This window comes from Pyxicephalus adspersus, chromosome 7 (genome assembly GCF_032062135.1).
Source record: "Pyxicephalus adspersus chromosome 7, UCB_Pads_2.0, whole genome shotgun sequence".
Lineage (NCBI taxonomy): Eukaryota > Metazoa > Chordata > Amphibia > Anura > Pyxicephalidae > Pyxicephalus > Pyxicephalus adspersus.
This window is the reverse complement of record NC_092864.1, coordinates 51,785,186-51,807,304: the sequence shown is the minus strand read 5'-3', so window position 1 is coordinate 51,807,304 and position 22,119 is coordinate 51,785,186. Positions and strand designations below refer to the sequence as shown.

Below are 22,119 nucleotides of genomic sequence, written 5' to 3'. Positions count from 1 at the left end.
ACAATTTTTGTTCTTGGGTTTATTGAACATTTAAAAAAAATTACAAGTCTTCCCCTTCTCTGATTCAGCAGTAAAAGAAAAAGCAGAAGACTAATTCTCCTTGTGCTGCACCTTCAATACCTAGTCTGAGCTTTGCTGAACAGATATTACAAAAAACTGATACAAAGCCAAATTCAAATAGTAATACTGTTAGCATTTGACAAAATATAATAAACATGTATGAATAGATATAAAAATCATATTTGAATGGATAACAAAAAATCTCAAAGTCCTTAACCCACAGGTCTGCCTTAACACTTGTGCTTTTTAGAAAACTCATTTAAATGACTTAGACTTCTGTAGCTTTGAAGATGACAAAGCAGGCTTGCTAGAAAAAAAAGTCTACAATTGAAACTATTAATTGTGCTTTTCAGTCAGGTGCAAAAACAGAAGCATGTGCTTTGTGTGCAGGTGCAGATATACAGCACTGGGGCTGCATGGAAAATCAATTTCATATATCACACCCTAGCATTCACACTGCATAAATCATCAAGCCCGGAAAAAACACTCAGCCACAAAGCCCAGTCTTCAGAAACCATATAGAACACAAGTTCTTCACCCCCAAACCATAGGAAGTGAACACATACAGACCTATCTATTCCTACAAGATCTAGCTGGGTATTCTATCTTCCAATTGTCTTGTAGGTTATATGACTCAGCAAGACAAATTGTGAGCCTCAGTAAAACAGCCATATAGTGAGATGTCAACATGCTCAAAATAAATCACACAACTTTGATTCTTGTTTTTAGGAATTTGGCATGCATTTGTAATATTTCATTGGGCCCATGGTAAAAAGCAATGTTTAACTTTATATTAAAAGTGAAATATGTTTTAATAACTTTAATGGTCTTCCTGGTCATATCCTGCACATTGACTTTATTTAAAACTGCTGAATTCTTAATAAATAGCTTTATTTACATAGAAAACACATTTGTCTTTCTTCTTAGTAAGTTCCTTGAGCTGGCTTTGTACAATAATGTGAATGTGCATGATAGCTGCATTATCTTCAAGTTATTCCATCCAAAAACTGATATTGAGGATGGCAGCTAACAGAAACCTGTCCTGTGTGTGCACCACAACCAAGCCTCAAGGAAAACCTTGCAAACAAAGTGCAAATGTCAAAAATGTGCATTTTTTTGTTACAAAAAGTGTACTGGAATACAAATATACTATGGTCAGTCTTGAAATGTAATAAATCTTGTTGCATCTAGCCAATCGGGATACCATATCAACGATATTACTGGCAGCTTGTAATTTGACAAAATCGGCATACACAACATGCATTTTGCATTGATTTGGATATCTATTTGAAAAGGTCAATAGTATCTTTTATCATTCTATTGATGTGTGGATAAAGGGAAATTTACACTCTTAACGTATAAACCGTTAATGTACTTATATGACATGAACTGAAAACACCATCTGCAACTTCTTTTGCAGAAAAAAACAGTTATATAATATAACGCATAACAAAAATGCTTTAGTAAACTGAAACCAATATTCTAAATGTTATGACTTCTAGCTGATAACTACCATACTAAATTCATGACTCACTAGGGATCAGAAACAATACATACAGTTAGGTCCATGGATATTTGGACAGAGACAACTTTTTTCTGATTTTGGTACATTACCACAATAAATTTTAAATGAAACAATTCACATGCAGTTGAACTGCAGACTTTCAGCTTTAATCCAGTGGGTTGAACAAAAAGATTACATTAAAATATGAGGAACTAAAGCCTTTTTTTATTTTTTTTTTTACACAATCACTTCATTTCAGGAGCTCAAAAGTAATTGGACAATTGACTCAAAGGCTATTTCATGGGCTGGTGTGGGTAATTATTTAGTTATGTCAATATCAATTAAACAGACAAAGTTGATTTGAAGGGGGTGCTTGTATGGGAAAGATTTTGCTGTGAACAAAATAATCCTCAAAATAACTTTCAGGTTTTTAGGGAACCCTTGCTATAATTACTATTTCCACAGCTCAGAGTATTTTAGGGTTTTGGTTTGAGATATTGCCTCTTACATTGATAACCAGTGATATAAAATGTCACCCTTACAGATAGCCATAAAGATCATTTACCTTACCGGAGAGGTACAAATTGTTTAGTATTCATAGTAATCCCTATGTGTCTCTGAACTTAAACCTGCGATGGGGGAGTGAGTGGGTTCTGGCATCATGACATCACTCTGGGGGAAGTTTCTTCCACTTTGAGTGACACACGGCTCCCCACATGCACGGTCTGGAGCCCAGAAGTTTAGTGGTCCTTAGGTCTGAAAAGTTTGGCGACCACTGCTCTAGGGCATGGGTACAACTCCAGTGAGACTGGAGATTTCTAGATGCCTACTACATAACCCATTGTTGACATTCCTTATTCTTTTCTGTGGGGATTTTATCAAACATTAATCATGATGATAGAGTAACTGTTTGCTCATATTGACATCATCTTTTGTGTAAATCCAGACAAACCAAAAGAATTTCTGTGTCTTGGTTGTATATATACACTCCTCACAGAATTTCTTCTGCTCATAAACTTGAGCTGTCCTTATATAAGGTCATCAGTTGGCTGCTACTCAAAAACCGATGACTAAACAAACATTTGGAAATTATAATTATTCTTCAGTATAAAGGAAGTAAACGATCTGAGTAAAGAACACTTGTGAATGAGATAAGTGATATATCATTATCACCTAATGTTATCACTTTACCTCTTGGGAAATGGATGTTGCTATAGAAAGGAGGATTGTCAACCCAAATTATCACTTAATAATGATCTTGCTATAATCATACTTAGGTGGAAAAACAATTAAAAGTACATGAAAGGTGCAGCAGGGTTGTGGTGTGTTTACTCATGAATAATGTAATCCTATAGGTGATAAAATGGTAACAGAATATACATTACATATATTAAAGTGTTAATAAGAACAGCCTACCCCAATTTTTCCTAATTGGTGCCTGATGGACATATTGAGCATAATTTATTAATGATCTCTGGGACTATCATGGGGGAACGTGAGTGATTCAGCAAACCTGGAATTAATTTCTTAAAATTCATTTGCTTTTAGTTTGCAAATGTCTTCAATCCTGAAACATATACAGTCCAGGTTTTTATATCAGGTTCTCCCAAGATAGTCTAAATCTAAAGTTTTAATAAATGGGGCTCATTACTGGTATACTGTGACTTTTACCAATATATTTCTTAACTGTAAAAACATATAAATTAGACATTTGACAAACTTTTGATTCTGAATTGTGTTTTGATCCATTTGCAACAGCTTTGCACATATGGATATAATCGTGTTATTGGCATGAGATAAATTAGACCAATATCTTTTTGATGTTTGAAAATTGTATGTATAGCGGAAAAAAAAACTCAATAAATTATATAAAGTGTGTAGAAGTGGAGACCCACAGACTTTACCAGGGAGATAAAATTACTTACTTCTCCAGCATTCATGTAAACATAAACTCTCCCTTCTTCTCGAACTGTGCTTTCCATTGGTGCTCCAACCAGTAAATCTGAGAGTCCATCACCATTGAGATCCACGGCACACACTGATGCTCCAAAGTATGAACCAAGCTGGTGAAGCAAAATACTAGACTTAGGTCTGATTTCACACAAACATTATTATCACAGTCCTGCTTCTAAATGTAATGTGCTGCACTGAGGGGATGTAAAAGATAACGGCAGAGAAATTTGTTATATTACTGACCTACTATCCATGATCTTCCCTGAAAATGTAGACACGCAACTCCCAACTGCATTACCCATGGAGGGGTCTACTTTCACTCAAGATTCCAACTTTTTTCAAAATGAATCCAATTTAAATTATGTGAATTTTGAAATCACCAATAAATAAATATATTACTCGAATTACCATAAAATGAACCTGTACAAGTGTGATAATGCTAGATCGTCTAGTAAAGTATGTAAAGCAATGTCTGGATGAAACCATATCTTTTAGAAGATGCAGTTAATTAATGCAGTTATTTTATATGTAATAGTGAACCCATTAAGTATAAAAAGTTAATGAAGTTAATTGATGTTTACATATTTATACCCCTGGGATGCTCAGTATACTTTCAGATGCCTATTCCACCCTTTTCTTCACCTTTCTTTTAGTCAATCTAATGATGGGCTACCTCACCAGCCAATAAAAAAATTGAAAGGGTGGAAGGGACAAGCCAAGGATAAGCAGTTGCAGTTATTATCTAACAGAGCATCCAGGTTTTGGAAACATCCATTCAAGGATAAACCAAGAACATCAACTTCTCAATGGGCCTAGAGCCACCTTACAATATGAAGCAGTCCCACCAGTACAATTTAAAGGCCAAAAAGCAGGTCCATTTCAATCTGGTATTATACGTAAACAATTAAGGTTGGGTAATCCTTTAAACAGAATCTTTTGAATTTAACCAACTACAACCCAACCTAAATAAAAGACTTGCGCTTTTTTTTAATTGTTTTTTTAGAAATACAAAAACAAGAAACACAAGAGGAAACTTGGAATAACAATAACCAGCCCACATAACCTCAAATGTAAAAAAAGCTGTTGTCAAAAAAAAAAAAAAATCACACACCTTTTTACCTTCAGCTTCAAACTGCAAAATTAGCATCCTTCCCTCCAACGCAAAGATGAAGACCTGGAAAACCGAAGGACAATAAATATCAATTAAAAAATGTACTGTATTTGTTTTGATTTATGGTTCATTGATGGAAATTGCCTCACTGTATAGTATGTGATATAAAATGATCAAGATCTAAAGAGATGTAAAATGTGTTAATGCCCTGCATCACCAATCTAGATATACGCAAGGATCACAATGTTTTGAAATGTATTCCATATAGTTTGGTTATTAGGGATTATCGGTAGATATTTAGTTTTTAATCTGCACTGTAAAACAATTGCTGCTGCAGAAATACAAAACATTTTTGGTTGTTTTTAAATTAATAGAATCCACTCAAAAATGTTTTATGTTTCAGCTCACTTGACCTGGACAGTTATACTGAACAGATATAAAAACATCCATAACTCTACCTAGCTTAGGTAAACAGCTCTTGAGAAATGTTTAATACAACAAGTGATTGTTTCATGAAAACAAAAGCAGTCACCTTATCCAAAACTGGTAATATATTACATTTTTTGGTAAACATAGACTTTGGGGTTATAAAAACATGAAGCAAAGCATTCCAGAAATGCAGTTCTACAAAAATAATGGACATTTATGTAATTCATGACCATCCATTGAAGATAGACAGATGCAGGCCACCCATGGAGGGGTTCAAAAAGTTGTACCAGCTTTCTTCATCTTACTTTCTGGCACAGTAGGACTGGCACAGTAGAAACATCAAAGAAATGACGTTAACCCAGCCAAACATGAATGATGTTTAAAGTGGAACTGCAACCAATGGAATCCTTGTAATAACCGAATGTTTTTAATTCTGTTCTGACTCACACAACCCTGACACAGGACTGACAGGTTGTGAGACTACTATTTACTACTGAGGCTCTGCAGATTTTCCGTGTCACCTCTTCAATTTTGTAGACCACAAGACCATACATGGCGTGTCAAAGAACCCTGGAATTAATATGTAGGAACCTATACAATGTGTCTTTTGTTCCTTCTTACTGCAATTGCATCTCCACCCAAATTATTTGAGATTATAGAATAAAAATTAAGAGTTTAATAAAATTCCTTCCTATTAAAGACTTGATAGCCAACAGTTTTGATGGCCATCAATCCAGCAATATTTGCACCGAATGAAACTGAGTGTCGAGTTGTGTTCAGGCCTCCAAGCAACAATTGTTTCATACAAGTTAACTTCGCAGATACTGCTGTTATTTTCCAGGCACTCTTACAATGGTTTCACAATTATCACACTCTGCTACACATATATTTTAGGCTTTACACCATTTTAAGTTTGTAGTAACTACTTTTGCTATGTCATACTAGATTTTTCATGCTATATCACCCGTGACAATGACAATTTTACTGAAATTCTTATTAGTTAAAAAAAGCTTACTTTTACTAAAGGAGGGAAGCTCAAACTGATTAGATTTCTTCATTTTACAATGTTTTGAACCTACAGTTTTAATTCATCTTTACACTGCCCATCCTGGAATAATCTACGTCTATCTATGGGGCCATTTCCCAAATGTTTCCTGTCTCAGCCTTATAAACGTCTATATGGATTGAACATATAGGTGAGGAAGAACAGGAAAAAGATCTATTAGTAATGAGGTTGGTAATGTCTGCAAGAACTTAGTGTGAAGCTGAAGTAGGTGGGTTGTACCTAATATGGTAAATCTATCTTCTGTAAAAGTATACTCTCAAGTACCTTTTCCTGGATCTAGAAGCCAGCTCATCAGTGTTGTATGAAGTTCCACCAATGCTCCACAAACACGGACATTTCACTATTAATGAAATACATTTATGCTTTCAGAATCCTCTTCTTAAGCAGTCCCAACAGTGTTAGGCAGCCACATATACAAGACTCCTATACTTCTTTTTTTGACAGTACATTGTAAATGCCTCTCATCTAAGCAGTTCAAAACAGCTGAAGAACACGCCAAACACCACATTTATCTTTGTATCAAGCAGAAGTAGCATGACGCATTTTAAGAAAGTTTCAGATATAGAAAGTTTAATCATCAACTGTCTTAAGTTTCATCTTAGGCCTAGATGTTAACATTTATTGCTGTAGACTGAGTTTTCATTCAGGTTTAACTGTTGGGGGAATTACCATAACCGTTTCACCTTGATCAGAAACTCTTTCAGAAGCTGCTTAGTTTAGTGGTTTGACCTAATGTCCTTATCGTGTGGGTAACATTTCCTTAACAGCCATTATTTATATTAATTTCTGATTGTTGTGTTTATTCATGAGCCAGATAAGAAACAGGGACACAGGGCTATAGGCAGCTTTATAATTGTATGACACAAACACTGGCACTCACATTTTGTAACTAAATATGTCAAAAGGAACCCACAGCTGACCTAGAAAATAAAAATATTTCTTTTGTTGCCCACAAAAAAAAAAAAAAATCTCTTTTTAAGAGAAATGTTCCTCTGAAGTCTGCAGGGAAACCCATCTGATAAAAACCAAATTTAGAGTACTATTTGAATACAGTTCTGTTTTATATGTATTGCATATGAATGTATAAGATGCTCTTAGAAGATTTTCATTAAGAAGAAGATAAATATCTATTTGTAGCTTTGAAATTTATCAGTGGGCTTACAGAAAGAATTAAAAAAGCTTTCAGTTTAACGCTAGCCTAGGAGCTGCTCAAAACCCCAATGAAAAACTCTAATCAGAGAATGGGATTGCCACAGTTTAACATTCCTCTAAAATCAGGGGCCTTTTCAGTGTATTTGTAACAATTGTTTAAAACATTTAAAAAAAGAAAAAAACTAAGACGATTTCTGAGGCACAAAACACTTTCCAGTTGCATACAGTATTCTAGTAATTGGGAATAGGAATCTCCTTTATGAAGCATCTGGCTTTGATATATGTTGAAGGCACCATTTTTCTTACTAAGATCCAAACTGGTTAAGGTCCCTACTGATTTCCGTATAGTAAAATTAGCATGATGGCTAAATAATTATTCTTACTGTGCTTGTTCTGCACATTATTCTCACAACACAAAATATTGAGGCTATTGAATGGATCTGTTAATTATTATGGCGCTGTACATTATATAAGGGTTGCAAATGACACACAGATACAGACAGTGACACAGGAGGGGGGGAGGACCCTGCCCCCAAAGAGCTTACAATCTACGAGGTGGGGAAATATCACACAATAGGAGGGGGATAAGGATTGGTGGGTAAGTAGTGAGGATTTTAGGAGACAGAAGAAGATGGGTAGGCAAGTTTTTGGTTTTGAGTGCTTTTTTTAATGAGCAGAAAGTAGCAGCAAGCTGAATTGTACAAGGAAGACCATTCCAGAGAGTCGGGGAAGCTCTAGAAAAGTCTTGGAGCCGTGCGTGTGATGAGGTTATGAGTAAGGAAGTACTCTTGGTTGACCAATTACCAAGGGACATAGTTAACCTTCTAAATATGATAGTTGCTTTGTTATTACGTTGATCCATTGCTTTCAGTATTTGAGTGGAGTTACACTGTATTTTACAAAAAATAAATGGATGTGAAAAGTTCTATATTCACTGTAAACCACAAAGCATGATGTGGACACTATACAGATCATTATAGATGAGTTGGAAATAGATATAAGAAACTGGCTTACGAGGCTTTAGATGTCCATCACCTTGCAAAGCTCTGTGCATGTACTTTCCATTAGATTCACAGAAAAAAACAAATGTTGTTCTGTAGGTGTCAGAAATGATAGAAATTTTCTTACCTTACCAATCTGTTCTTGCTGTGGGGCCCCTGCAATAATGTCACTGCTGTCAGGTGCTACAAAATGCCCAGCGCCAACTGAGTAACCTAACAAGATAAACATTGTTTGATTAGTATTTTATTGGGAAACTAGGTAAAAGCAGAGATGCAATAATATATTACGTTAGCAATATTTTATAAATAAAGACAATATAGTAAAGTCTAAAAAAAAGACGAATTCCGCCGTTATTACGTGTGTTATTGCATTGGACACTCCGACTGATCTGTGGCTATGCAGAAAGTAATTAAGCTCTGACACCATTGTCTTAGGGCCAGCAATACATTTACCAGCAACTTGTGAAACTGAAGCTCTTCTGTAGGATAGGACCAGACATGCCAGTGTAGTGCATCAATGATCTTGTGGCACCCATGACCCTGTTGCTGGTTCAGTGGCTGTTCCACTTTCAGCCACTGGAAGTGGTAGGTACTAAGCACTGCATTCAGGAAGAAAGACCTGCCGTTTTATGGACCCTTATCATAGTGGCTACAATCTTTAGCATGCCCATTTTTTTTCTTTACTTGTTGTTGAATATATATATATATATATATATATATATATATGAAAAAAACTAACTCAACACCTATTTATTAACCATAAGTGTTTGGCATATCGGCACTGCTTGCAAAAATAGTTAGCAGGTCTCCCCCAGAATCCACATGCTATAGATTTACTGGCATTCAATATAGATGCACTATACTGTTCAGACATTAGGATAGGGATCAGAATTAGAAAATGTTTGTGTGCATACCGATGGTGCTATAAAAATCTGAATACAAAACTGTTCAATGGGAAGTAAAATGTATGTAAAAAAACCACATCCTTTATCTCCTAAGTAGAAGCATGAGTGAAAATGCCTGGGTGAGCTGCATCAAAACTTCCTGTCTGCTTTTTATTAAGCCAACTAAAGGCATGGAGGCTGATTTACTAAAAAATGTCAGAATCTTCACACAGAAAACTCCTGTTTACTTTATTCTGCACATGATTGGATATTCAAAGTTATCAGGAATTTGCTTTCCACATGATTGGATAATTAAATATTCACACAGTTTCTTGTGGAAAGATCCTCAACTACTTTGGTAAATCAGCCCTATGATCTGTTCTAATATTTAACATGCCCTTTTCACTGCAAGCTGATTTGTATTGTAAAGTAACTATATTTGAAAGAGCTTTGTGAAAAGGCTACTTGAAAATAATATATATGCAAGTGGACAATGACCACAGATATATGACAGACAGGCAAAGTTCATTCCACACACATAACCTTGCATTCTGAGAAGCTTGCCTATCGTATTTACTCCATCACTGGAAAAAAAAATTTTTTATATATATATATCTTCTGCTTATGACCAGCTGCAAATGGTCTACAACAATAATTGGGCATTTCATCTCATTACAAAGATGCCCAGTTGGAAATAAAGTGTACTTGTCAGGCATTTTCTAAAAATCCCCAGAGGCAGATCAATGTAATAGAAAAGCTTTTCTACTCCACTATTAAGCATCATGTGCGTCCTTCCAGGCAGGTTTTAGGGTTGGGCAAACTGGTTGGTTGTTCAGAGCCCCTATCTTCCCCAGGGTCCCCAATGATAGAATGGCAGGGATGAACGCAAGTGGAATGCTGTACATTAAAAATCCCAACTTCATAGTTGTCCAGGGCCATATGGGCATATTAAAGCAAACCCATCTCCTACCTTACCTCAGCTTCAGCCTACATATGAGTTTTTGACAATCAAAAGTTTCAGGAATGTAGAATGTCTGTATGCGCCAAAGAGCAGTACTTCCCTATGCTATGAACTCAGCATGATGTATGGGTCGCACCATAAAAACACATCAGGAAAAGAAGAACTTAACACTTCTGAGGTTGTCAAATGCTGAGTGTTATCTAGGCTGCAAAGCTGAACTGAATACTATCCAATCTATATCTAACTTGCCATTTGTGGTTACACACCTAACAGGGTCACTTTGAAGGGCTTCATGTATGTCAAGAAAACTATTTGCATGTCATTACAACCCCATCAACTGGAACCTTTAACAAAGGACAGGAAATATCTATGAATTTATTTTACTATTAATGTACTTCCACATTTTTGTTGTCCAGTTTTCATTATCCAGTGCAAAACATAACCATATATATTTCTTCTTGGTTAAAGAAAGTGCATTTTGGCTTAGTTGTATTTTGTTGTAGCTCGTCCTCTTCAACTTTTAACATATAATGCATTCATGAGAAGATCATATGCACAGCAGACTGGTCATATTCCCTTCATATTTATTGTCATTAACAAGATGTTTCTTCCAACAAACTTCCATTACTGGATGTTTTTTTTCTGCACCATTTTCTTGAAACTTTAAAGAACATGGTGTGTTAAGTCCTAGAACAGCGGTCGCCAACCGATGGTTCGTGACCCAATGGTGGTCCATGAGAAATTTTGGTGGTCCACAGAAAAATTTGGGCATTATATGCATTTTTATGTTTTATTAATAATGTTCTAATAAGTATTCAGTATTGTTTCGACCATTACAACAGTCACCCCACTTGGCAAATACCGATTCTCATCCGATTGTTTTATTTTATTTGTTTATTTCTCAGATGCACTTAAGTATGACCTTAACTGTGTATCTTCTCTAACTGTTATATTAAATAGCATCAAATAGTTTGACTTTGATAACTATCATTGCTTGTTTGGTCTTGGATTCAAATGAAATAAACCCATAAGGAGTGAGAAAAACAAACAAATATTTTGCATTTGTTTAGTAATACCAAAGATAATGTGACTAATGATATTAGTAACAAAAGTAATATTTCACTTAACCGTGAGCTGATCATTGAATCAGAGCCTCCACAGTCCTTGTCAGGCACCATTAGGAATATCAATAGTTTACAAATGTATTTTATCTTTTTAAAATATTCATATTAATGGTCTGTGGGATTTAAAATTATGAATTTAGTGGTCCGTGAGGTTGGAGTCCGCTATCCTAGAAGGTCATATACTTTTGAGACCCAAAACCCTGGCACTACTCAACTGTTCCATGGTTTAAGTCATTGAGACTATGCATCTTTTTCATTCTAATACTTTATCAAACAAAAACTAATCACTTTGACCACACTGGAATACTTTAAATATTGAGCTGCAGCCACATAATCTGCTTTTTGGCCATTTCAGTCAATAGGCAGGTACAACAAAAGACAGCAGCCATTGTTTATTGAATGCTTCTGACTTGACACTAACAACAGGCCCGACAAACAGATGAGCTAATCTGTTGGATTTAGGTCTCTTAAAGTGATGTGAAAACTAGCTAAACATTGTGTGATGCAAAATTGGTTTTATATTTTTATTTGCCTTATATTTTAATTTGTAACCTGACCGGTGAAAGTTTAGTAAAACACTAGATAAGACCAACACCAGTGAACTTCAATGAATATGGGTAATAAAATCGACAATATTCTGGGTTATTGTCCTTTTTTCAAAAAAAAAAAAATGTAAAAATGTGGTTTCAGTATACCAGAAAAAAAAACAATGCTCCTAGAACACTCTGAACTCTGGGTCATTTCATAGCTAAAATATTTTCCTGTTTTTTTAATTTGTTTTTCAAATAGGACAGGGAGAAATGAGGTTTGTACAAGGGTCAAATTATATTTTTTTTCTTTTGGTTTGACAGCTTAAAAAAATCTCTCAGGGGAAAACAATGACAGTGTTATTGCAGATTATCTGAAAATACATTTTTTTAATTCTTCTTATTTTAAAATTCTCCTTAACCACTGGCCCCAAGCAGGGATGCAGTTTAGGAGTTCTTATATCATATGCATAATTGTTCTGAGCCAATAACTCAAAAATTATGGATGTATGGATGTAGGAGTTAGTAAAACAGACTAGAGATTAAAAAAAAAGAAAGGTTAAAAAATGGAAGCTTCTATGTTGTTCTCAAAGATAAAACATTGATAAAAGCATTTTACAAGTCACAATATAGTAAAAAGAATTACCTAAATAGCTGCCATATTTTACTGTGTTATTTTTGTTGTCGAAAGTATAAATCTTGTTTTCTGTAGTATTGAACACGAAAACAGAGCCAGTCCAGAAGAATGATCCAGGTGCCCCCATAATAATTAAATTCTGGAAAAAAAGAATATTTACATGTTTGTGCACTGCATAGTATGGTGAAACATCCATAATTGTGCAAAAGATATCTAAGAGAAATAACAAATATCTAAACCCAAAAACAGAAAGTGAATATATTGTAGTTTAGGCATTTTTTTCAGGCTTTTCTTCCACTTGGTTTTCATTTTATAATGCTTATTCCTTTACTGTACCTATATAGAAAGTCATGACTGCCACCTAGGCTGGATTTTAAACATGTCTGGCTTTGTTCATATCCGTTGCATTGGGGTTTATGAGATCATTAATTGAAAGAGTAAGTGCTCTTTTATACAACCTGCTCTTGACTCCCCCACCCTAACCCAATTCAACTTCAGATTTTGTATACTAAGATACCTATCCCTTCCTCTAATTGCTTCAAATAGCTGCCAACCCCAAATGCAAATATATACAGCAAAATCAAAAGTTATTTATGAAGTCAAATTGTATTAATAGTGAATTCAACTCAAATCACCCTTTTACTCTGGAGAGGCCTATGTACTAAGATGCTTGGAGCCAAGGATGCATTATTTGCAAGTCTTCTTTGCTGACCATACTGTACAGTGCAACCTTACAGATTTCTATGATGTTGTGCCTCAAATTGGTAGACAACTTTGAAAAAGTCCAATAGAAATCTATAGGGCTGTACTGTGCAGTGGCTCTAGGAAAAAAAACTTGCAGTAGATGTAAACAAATGATGGGACCCTGGCCCTTGGGATCTCTGAAAGTAGGGCTCCCATTTAGCTGAAAGGTGGCATAGATTAGGTCAGTGTACGCAGGAAGGGGTAATTGAGTTCATGGAGCATATAAAGAAATGCATTTATCCTTTAGAAAAAAATGCCATTGCTCTACACTTCCAGGTCAATGCTTAGAATGCAAAAAACTGCAGGGAGTTCTACTTTTATTTGTTACTCTGTTCAACTGCATGACAAATATACTGTACCTTCAAAGCTTTTGATGTTATAAATAATTAAAAATATAACCTTACTATCCAGGAAAACTAAAACAGATGCAAATTATGACAACTTCACAAAAAAAATGGCTGAGGCTACAAATCCGTTGTTGTGCTGTACTGTACCAGTAGGAGTCTGCAGAGAATCAGTTGATATCAATTTAAGTGAAAGTATTGTGTGAATTAGGTCACATGATTCTCCTGGTCTGATTCCTATTCTATTATGTAGGCTAGGAGAATGGCATGTGATGCCCTCCCATGGGTGGAGAGTAGGTGATTTTGTGATTAACCCGTTCAATTTATAGAGATTTATAGAGATGTAATTTCTTTATTCTATCGGAACAGTTATGNGTAGGGTACCCTATTGTCCTGAATGTTTTTTTCTTTTGCAATATGATACCTTGTCTAATGGATAACAGACCCATGGCCCAGCACAGACACACTGTTTTGTTCTCCAAAGAGGGGAGGAAGAAGAATTAGCAGGGTGCTACTGTCTGTCCTTTGGTGATTAGACACAATAGGCCCAATTTAAAAAGCTCTCCAAGACAGGAAAAATAGGCTATCATTAGAGAACCTGGGTGATCCAGAAAACTTGGAAAAGATTTCTTAAAAATAATTTGTTATTAGTTGGCAAATGGTCCTGCTGACCACTAAAATTACCGGCCCCGGACTGCGCATGCTCAGGGAGCAGAGTGTCACTGAAAGGAGAAAAAAACTTCCCCCATAGTGATGTCATGATGCCAGAAACTGCCCACTCTCCAATGACAGATCTGAAAATGCGATCAGAGAGTGGGTGGGTTGTGTCCAGAGACCCAACCCGCCCACTTCATTGAGCATGCATTCTGTGCAGAAAACATGATCCGCGGCTCTGGCAGGTGCGCACCAGCCAGAGCTGCGGACCACCAAAATTTTCTCACGGACCACCACTTGGCGACCGCTGCACTACATAACTGAGCAAGGTATGATCTATACACTACTTCATTCCCAACTAATTAAATGTTAGTCCAATGGAGGTCCTATGATATACTTAGAGCTCTATTTATTAAATGGGGAATGAGACATTCCCTCATTTGAATAGCAAAAAGTAATTAAAACTATAGAAGTCGTACCTCGAAGTAGAAGCTTGAGATGCCAGCTTGACATGAGCCATGAGATTCACCAAACCTTTTAGCAAAATCTAACCAGAATGAAAAAAAAAACACAAGAATTATTCAAGATACATGCACATTTCTTTAAAGGTTTATTTCAACGCTAAGCAAAATATGTATTTGTTCTGCAAAGTGTTCATCTGTTCATGGCCTCAGAAAATAAGACACTGATGGGTGGGGACTGGGCATAATTATGAAGTCAATAGTAAAGTAAATTAAGCACAGGGTCGACCCGAATCTCATAACCACATCACCCCAAGATATGGTGAAAATATATGTAATCACAAAACAGACTGAGGAAATCAACATCCCCTACCTAACAGTCTGGACATTTAAAAAACAGCAACCCCAAACTCCAAAAAAAGTTAAAAGAAATAAAAAAATACATACAAATATAAAATAAAAGTTGGTTTGTATTTCCATAGTGCTTCTGTAAAGGGAAGCGATTATACAGACATTGTTTAGCCAAAAAGATTTTTTATTAACACCCCCTATTTTTCTAGCCGAACCTGTTACAGCAACTATGTAGGGTATCTAAATAGTTATGTAGTATCTCCCCAGGGACAGCAGCCTTATGGTGAACATAGCCTAAAAGATGCCACCATAACTATATAAATACACAGGCTTTTAAATAATTTATATTAAATGATTACCAATAAAGCTTTAAAATATTGAAACATTTATATGAGGAGTCAAGCTATCACCAGGTAAGATTTTGGTGGTTAGCTTTTCACTGTCCTCCATTAGCAGTCTGTAGGTTTGTACATACCTTTATAGCATGGACATATTCTGCTCTTTAAATCTGTGTGCAGATTTGCCGGTATTTTATAGCATACCCCATGTGGCAACTTGTGAAGTTTTTCATAAAAAATATTTTTCCATCTATGACCACAAACCTATAATAAAAAAACAAACAAAAGGTGTGCAAGAGAAAATATGTGATGGGAAGTTAAAAGGGTTCTTTTACTTAAAATGAAAGATACTCCCTCATGTCCTGAACCTGCAATTGAAAATCCTAAACATTTTAAGGATTTGGATACTGATGGTATTAAATGATTTTTTTTTTTTGTGGAGAACAACCTCATTGATATCTATGGGCTGCTTCTGGACAAGATTGATGAGATGGAGTTCCATAGGTCTTAGCAAATGACCTGACACTCTCCAGTCATTTTGGTGACAATGCTACATTTAAAGAATTTTCATTTTACTTTAAAAAGTCAATAAGGGCCTTTTAATGTTTTAATACTTTTTGCTACCTTGGTCACCTCTCCATTTCCAGGGTGCTAATTCGATGATAAATATATTAACTATTCTTGCAGTTGTCCCCACATTTTATATAAAGTAAAATTGTTTTTTTTTTATTCCTTAAATGCCTTTAAAAAAATAGAACACCCCCCCCCCCCCCACCACCTCAGTCGTTACAGCTGAATGGGAGTGCAGAGCCTCCTGGGATACCTATGTCATGTATACCAAGGCGCTTTGGGCTGCTCCTTCTGCACATGCTTGAGATCAGGTATGGCCATAAGAAGCCATTGGAACATTGGAACAGGCATTGGAACAAAAAAAAAAAAAATCTGCATGCGCAGTGAGATCATCACTCTTTTTTTCCCCATTTACAGAACGGTACATCACCCAATCTTACATCTGCATGGTGCAAGATTACAAGACGCAGGAAGAAGATGGTGGCGCCTGGCACAGATGAAGCAAGAAATCTGGACAGCGCGAATCGAGGACAGCTATGGAGGGAGCAAACTAACAATAGATCTGCTTTAATACAATGGATACATATCCCAATATTTTGCTGTATACCAACACTAACCAGTAGTTGTCCATCTTGGGTTGGTTGTCTAGACAAGCTGACGCCCATCCATTGATCATCCTGGTCCCCTCTACATGTCCGTCCACAGTTTAACCCATTTTGTTCACCTAAGAGGGAAAAACATTCAGTTACATAAATGCCCTGCTTTTTTGAAAAAAAAAAAAAAAAAAGTATTTGTCATAGTTTTACATTATAGTATATTCTACATAGACTGACAGAGGCGTTTCTCACAGTTTGGCTTCACTCCTGTGTAGTGGTTAAAGCAAACCGGAAACCATTAAACACTAAATGTGAAGTTTTATGAGCTTTTGCTGTCTGATGATACCAGTCACAGCTCTCATTTGGATTTCAACCTTGCAGAGGTTTATTCTGCATGCTTCTCACAAGCAAAGGGCCTTTCCTAATTTTCCCAATACACGTTTTGCTATAAGTACATGCACTATTTATTATAAAACTTTCATTGTTAAACTGATGTCTAAAGCTTTTTCTTTTATTTGCTGCATCCCAGTGTTGACAATCACCTGCAGTCAATTTGCAGGCCATTTTGGAGTACATGCATACATATGATTTATCATGGTAGCTTTCCCAAAGTGTAAAACTTCATGGTTTTCCACTCCCGGGTGCATTGCAAACTGCTGCTGTGCACCTGAGAGAGGCAAACCACACTACGAGTGACCACATTTGCTCACAGCTGGAATGCAAATCATAAACATCAACCACATGGCCATAAGCAATTTGCTGCTTTCAGAAACTGCCCCACAATCAAGTAAAGCTCTGTGCAAAAAATGGTCCCTGTCAATTCCCAAGTGGCTGGGATCATGTTTGAACTACGGCAGAATGCTGTGGCTTACCACTGGTCTGAAATGACCCTAACGATGGGCCTGATTTATTAATGCTCTCCAAGACTACAAATGATAGATATTATGGGAGAACATAGCAGATGCAGCAAATCAGGTTAGATTTCTTCAAACTTATTTGCTACTAGCTAGCAAATGTTTTAAATTCCATAGAGGATCCATTTCAGGTTTGCTTGATCACCCAGGTTCTTCCATGATAGTCTATTTTCTCCGGCCTTGGAGAGCTTTAATAAATCAGGCCCGAAGAGTTTAATAAACTATACATTTGCAATTTGTGTACTCATGATCACTGATAGTCTTTTTTGTAAAAGCTTATGACAGTATGTCAATGCAGGAGAACAACTAGAAAACAAAAACAGTGTTTTAGGATGCAGCAGGGTATCTTCCACCAATTCTGCCCCTCCATTCCATATAGAATTGAACAGTCCTGTGTATACATTCATTCTAGTGTCATCAGATACAATCATGAAAATTACTTCTAGCAAAATAAATCCATACATCTAAACCAAGGTTTTGAAAAGAGGTCTATAAATCATATACAATTGTAGACATGTATTAGCAAAATAGTAGAATTTATCCATTATCTATGGCCATGAAAAAGTGAAGAACATAGCAGTTATTCTGATAATGTAGCTTTGTCATGGATATTTTAAAAGACTATGCAGCTCTTCCTTATTTACCTCTATGCATAATCTATGCCAGGGTTCTCACCATTGAAACCAGGATGACAGTAGGACAACTGGATATTTCTGAAACTGGTCAGCTATGCCATACTATATATTTAGTTTTTGACAGATCAGTCGTTATTTACTTTTATTTGTGTTGTATTTGTTAGAGATATGCAGGTAAGTATGACCTTAAATGAACACTTCGAAACACTGGTTTTTAATTTGTGGACTTTGAATGAGCAGATTTTTATGCTACAGTCCACAAAACAAAACCATAACATAAAAACCAACAGCAGCCTATAACACTTCTGATTCAAAAGTGAAATAATAACACTCCACAGCGGTTATATTTATTGCACATTTATTCCACATGCTCAACTGCAATTATAAACAGACTTGAAAGCAACCACAGATCATATTTGGCTACAGTTAAGATGAATTTTCATTTATAGAATCCCACAAATAACATGGTTTATTTTATTCTATAAATTTATTCCTTACAGCAGAGGAAATGAAACCCTGTGCAAAATAAACAGTCTTCTAAAGAAAAGACTTACTCTATTGGTAATGAATTCAAACATTACACACACACACACACACACACACACACACACACACTATACTATATACACACATATAGATACACATACATACACATGTATACTGCAAAGAATTTTCCCCCAAAACAATAGAAGCCAAACAAAGTTTCCCAGCATAGCCTTCTGTACAGTAAAATCTATGTAAAAACCAATCACCCAACATGAGGAGGCAAAACTTTTAGTTTAGGGAAAATGGTGAGCAATTGTTAACCCTTGTTATTAGGAAAATAAAAAAATATAAGATGTCTCAAGTCTATATGATTGAGCACACAGCTACAGAATGAAAAGGCTCAGTTCCATAGGAAATATTTGCAGTACAATTTACACTATCTAACTACTATGAGAATGTGCCTTGTTCAATGATGGCTGTAACTACAGCAAAATTATCAGAATATTGGAGAATAGGGAATGAACCTGCACAAACTGGGCCTGATTTATTAACGCTCTTCAAGGCTGTAAAGAATAAACTTTTATTGGTGATACTGGGGGATCCAGCAAACCTGGAATGGATTTTGTAAAGTTTTCAATCCTGGACCAGATTCATTCCATGTTTTCTCCATCACCCAGCTTTACTGATGAAAGTGAATCCTCTCCAGTTTTCAGAGCTTTAATAAATCCAGGCCAGTAAAGTAAGCAACTGGGGTACCCTAGCATATTCTTTTTCACAATCTTCTCCCTATTTGCAGTATTCAACAGATTACCTGTATCAGCATTCTAAATCCCTAGAATATTAGCAAGTAATGCCAATGTTCCATGAAGTCAAATAAATAATAGAGAAGCTATCACACCGAAAGACTTGTTTCACTGCATTTTTTTCTTTAAATGTGCCACCTAAGAAAACTAAACAGTGATGGAGCTGTTGACCTTTTGACAAAAAGCCAAAATGAGTAACATCTCCAGCCACGGCTTCCGGTGGCTTATTTCTATGCAGAGAGCAGTGATACGTGACTGTCAAAGCAGGGGATGCGGTGTCTTTCACTTGTAGGCTCTTATTGACATCATGCATTCACCTTTTTATGCTGTGAAAGAGCCAAGAATTCACCCTTCACTGGGGAAAGTTCTGAACTTAAGAGGGGTAGACTAGAGCTGAATTTTTGGGAATATCAAATTGTAGCTATACAGATTTCTTTAAACACTAGCAACAGATTTCTTTAAATGAGGAGATAATCATATCACCCTGCCTTAACCAGAACTTTAGGTAAACATTCAAATACACTGCATCTCCTCCCGACCTACAACTAGTAACTGGACAGTTACAGAAGAAGCAGCACACTTGATTACAGTGTTCTCCCCTGCACCTTTTAGCAGGGTGCACCACCCGGAGCTTTTTAGTAACTACCTGGCTGTTTCTGGGGGGTTACTGAAAAGATGTGCGAGAATACAGGGCCAGAACACCAGGCTTCTTCCCACCCAACCTTACAAAAAACATTCTGGGAAGAATACTGTAATTTTCTCCCAATCACTCCACTTTCTCCTATCATTGCATCACAACCCAATATGCTTTAGCTGCTTCTACCTCCCTAGTCTGAGCTATGCCATACAGGGGCTGTGAGAGGCTCCCACCAGGTCATAAGAAGGGTTTTTCACAACTTACATTTATAAACTGCATTCCTTTTCCTTTTAAGTACAGAACGCTGCATTCGTTTTTGTCTTTTGTACCTGCCTCGAGTTTAGCTAAGAGAAAAAAATGCTTTCTGCATTCATCATTAAGGTAAAGTACATCCACAAGAACTTTAGGTATATCTAAAGCCACAACTATTCTTAGCATTCTAGATGGTGAACACCCCCCATCAGGTCATTTCACACCTTTACCCCAATGAGGAGATATCTCTCTACTCCCTCAACTGTTATCGTAGTAACTCATACATTTGGTTTCTTTCTTAGTTCCAGTCCCAGCAATAGTGGTCATCAAAAATAGTTAATAGAGTCTATCTAAATAAAGAGAAACTGCAATTAAAACTTGAAACCCCTAACCAGTGTTTCTCAACAGGGTTCCTGTAGAGATTGCTAGAGGTTCCTTGAGCAATGAGCAATTTGGGTCTCTTAGGTCAGTTAATCGCTGACATCAATTTTTTTGGCTTTCCGTAAGAATGCCAGTCTGCTATTCTTCCTACTGACCGCCACACTAATGTACTGTGTGTTGTAAACATAGCAAGTGTTGAAGAGTTCCCTAAAGGTCTTAAAGTTTTTCAAGGTTTCCCACATGTTAAAAAGGTTGGGAAAACATCCATAACCACTGCAAATCAAAACTAGGGTTGTTAGATTATATAAATTATATATATTTATATATATATGAATTTTACTTTGTTTTTAGTTGATTGAATGCTACTGCTTGACTATAGCCTTGGTGGTGAAAGATGTTCCGATATAGATATGTAACTCTCTAACTTTGTGTTGCTTATTTGGTTTCCTGAATACACTGTCACTCCTCTTCTGGTTTCATGATATATCTATCAACGTTATTCACATAATCGTCAGCCTAAGACAGGGCAAGATTTCCAACAAAATTGTACCAATTACCCAAAAAAACTTGAATATATAAAATCATCACACACTATATATATATATATATATATATATATATATATATATATACATACACACACATATACACACACACACATATACCGGTATATATATATATATATATATTTCATTATATTTATTTATATTCTTTTGAAATATGCTATACAACTAAAGCCATAAAAATATTATTATGGGTGGGTATTCTATTATAAACAAATACATACTAGTGGTGATACATAATTCTCAGTGCAAAACGTTCTCCATGTTTTTGTCTCTTCCACACAAATCAGGCCCAAGGCAGGGATGGATGCATGGGGAATGAAGTGATGTAACCTCTTTTACATTCACCTAGATATGAAATGGTTGTTTTCATGCCTTGATTTGTGTTTCAGGTATAAGCCCAAAAAAAAGTTTTCTAGGTGATTGAATCAGCTTGGCATGTGATTTAGGGGTAAGTAGCTATGGCAGTCTCCATATTACTTATTTTTTTCTTTAAGGTCAGGGAACTTACCACACTGAACTAACCACTATACAGACTATTGAAATACATACCTGGGAATAGTTTTTGCATGCCCCTGAGATTTATACAACCCTAATAGATAGTAGGGTCAGCCTAGGACCTGACTTTTTTCATTTGTAGTTAAGCAACATAGTTAGGTCACCTCCTTGGCCCCAGCCTATGACTGGACAGAGAAGGAGCCTCAATACTCTGATATTTTATTTGCTGTGCTTGTCACATCCTAGCATTTCACTTGCTGGCCCTCCATTCCAAAGTCCATACTGGGTGACAACCGTAGATGCAGTGCAGTGGGTGAACCACCCAGGAATCAGAGGTGTGTTATTTAATTAGTTATTCAAGATAAAAAAAAAGTGAAAAAAAAAAAAAGACACCTCATTTAAAAAAAAATGCTAAACTACAATGTAAATCTTTTTACAATATTCAATTTTTATTTTTTAGTAATATATAGCAGTATTTATTGG

General features: G+C 36.0%; 1 protein-coding gene across 1 annotated transcript in view; it reads right to left on the bottom strand.

The window, feature by feature from the left end:
* ITGA4 (integrin subunit alpha 4) overlaps positions 1 to 22,119 on the bottom strand; it is a gene marked incomplete in the record, with an annotated part of 76,854 nt that overhangs the window by 34,571 nt on the left and 20,164 nt on the right. The window contains 7 exon segments of the mRNA XM_072419104.1: positions 3,490 to 3,627; positions 4,629 to 4,691; positions 8,404 to 8,489; positions 12,419 to 12,548; positions 14,631 to 14,698; positions 15,439 to 15,565; positions 16,489 to 16,595. Coding sequence (XP_072275205.1) covers positions 3,490 to 3,627; positions 4,629 to 4,691; positions 8,404 to 8,489; positions 12,419 to 12,548; positions 14,631 to 14,698; positions 15,439 to 15,565; positions 16,489 to 16,595 — 719 coding nt within the window.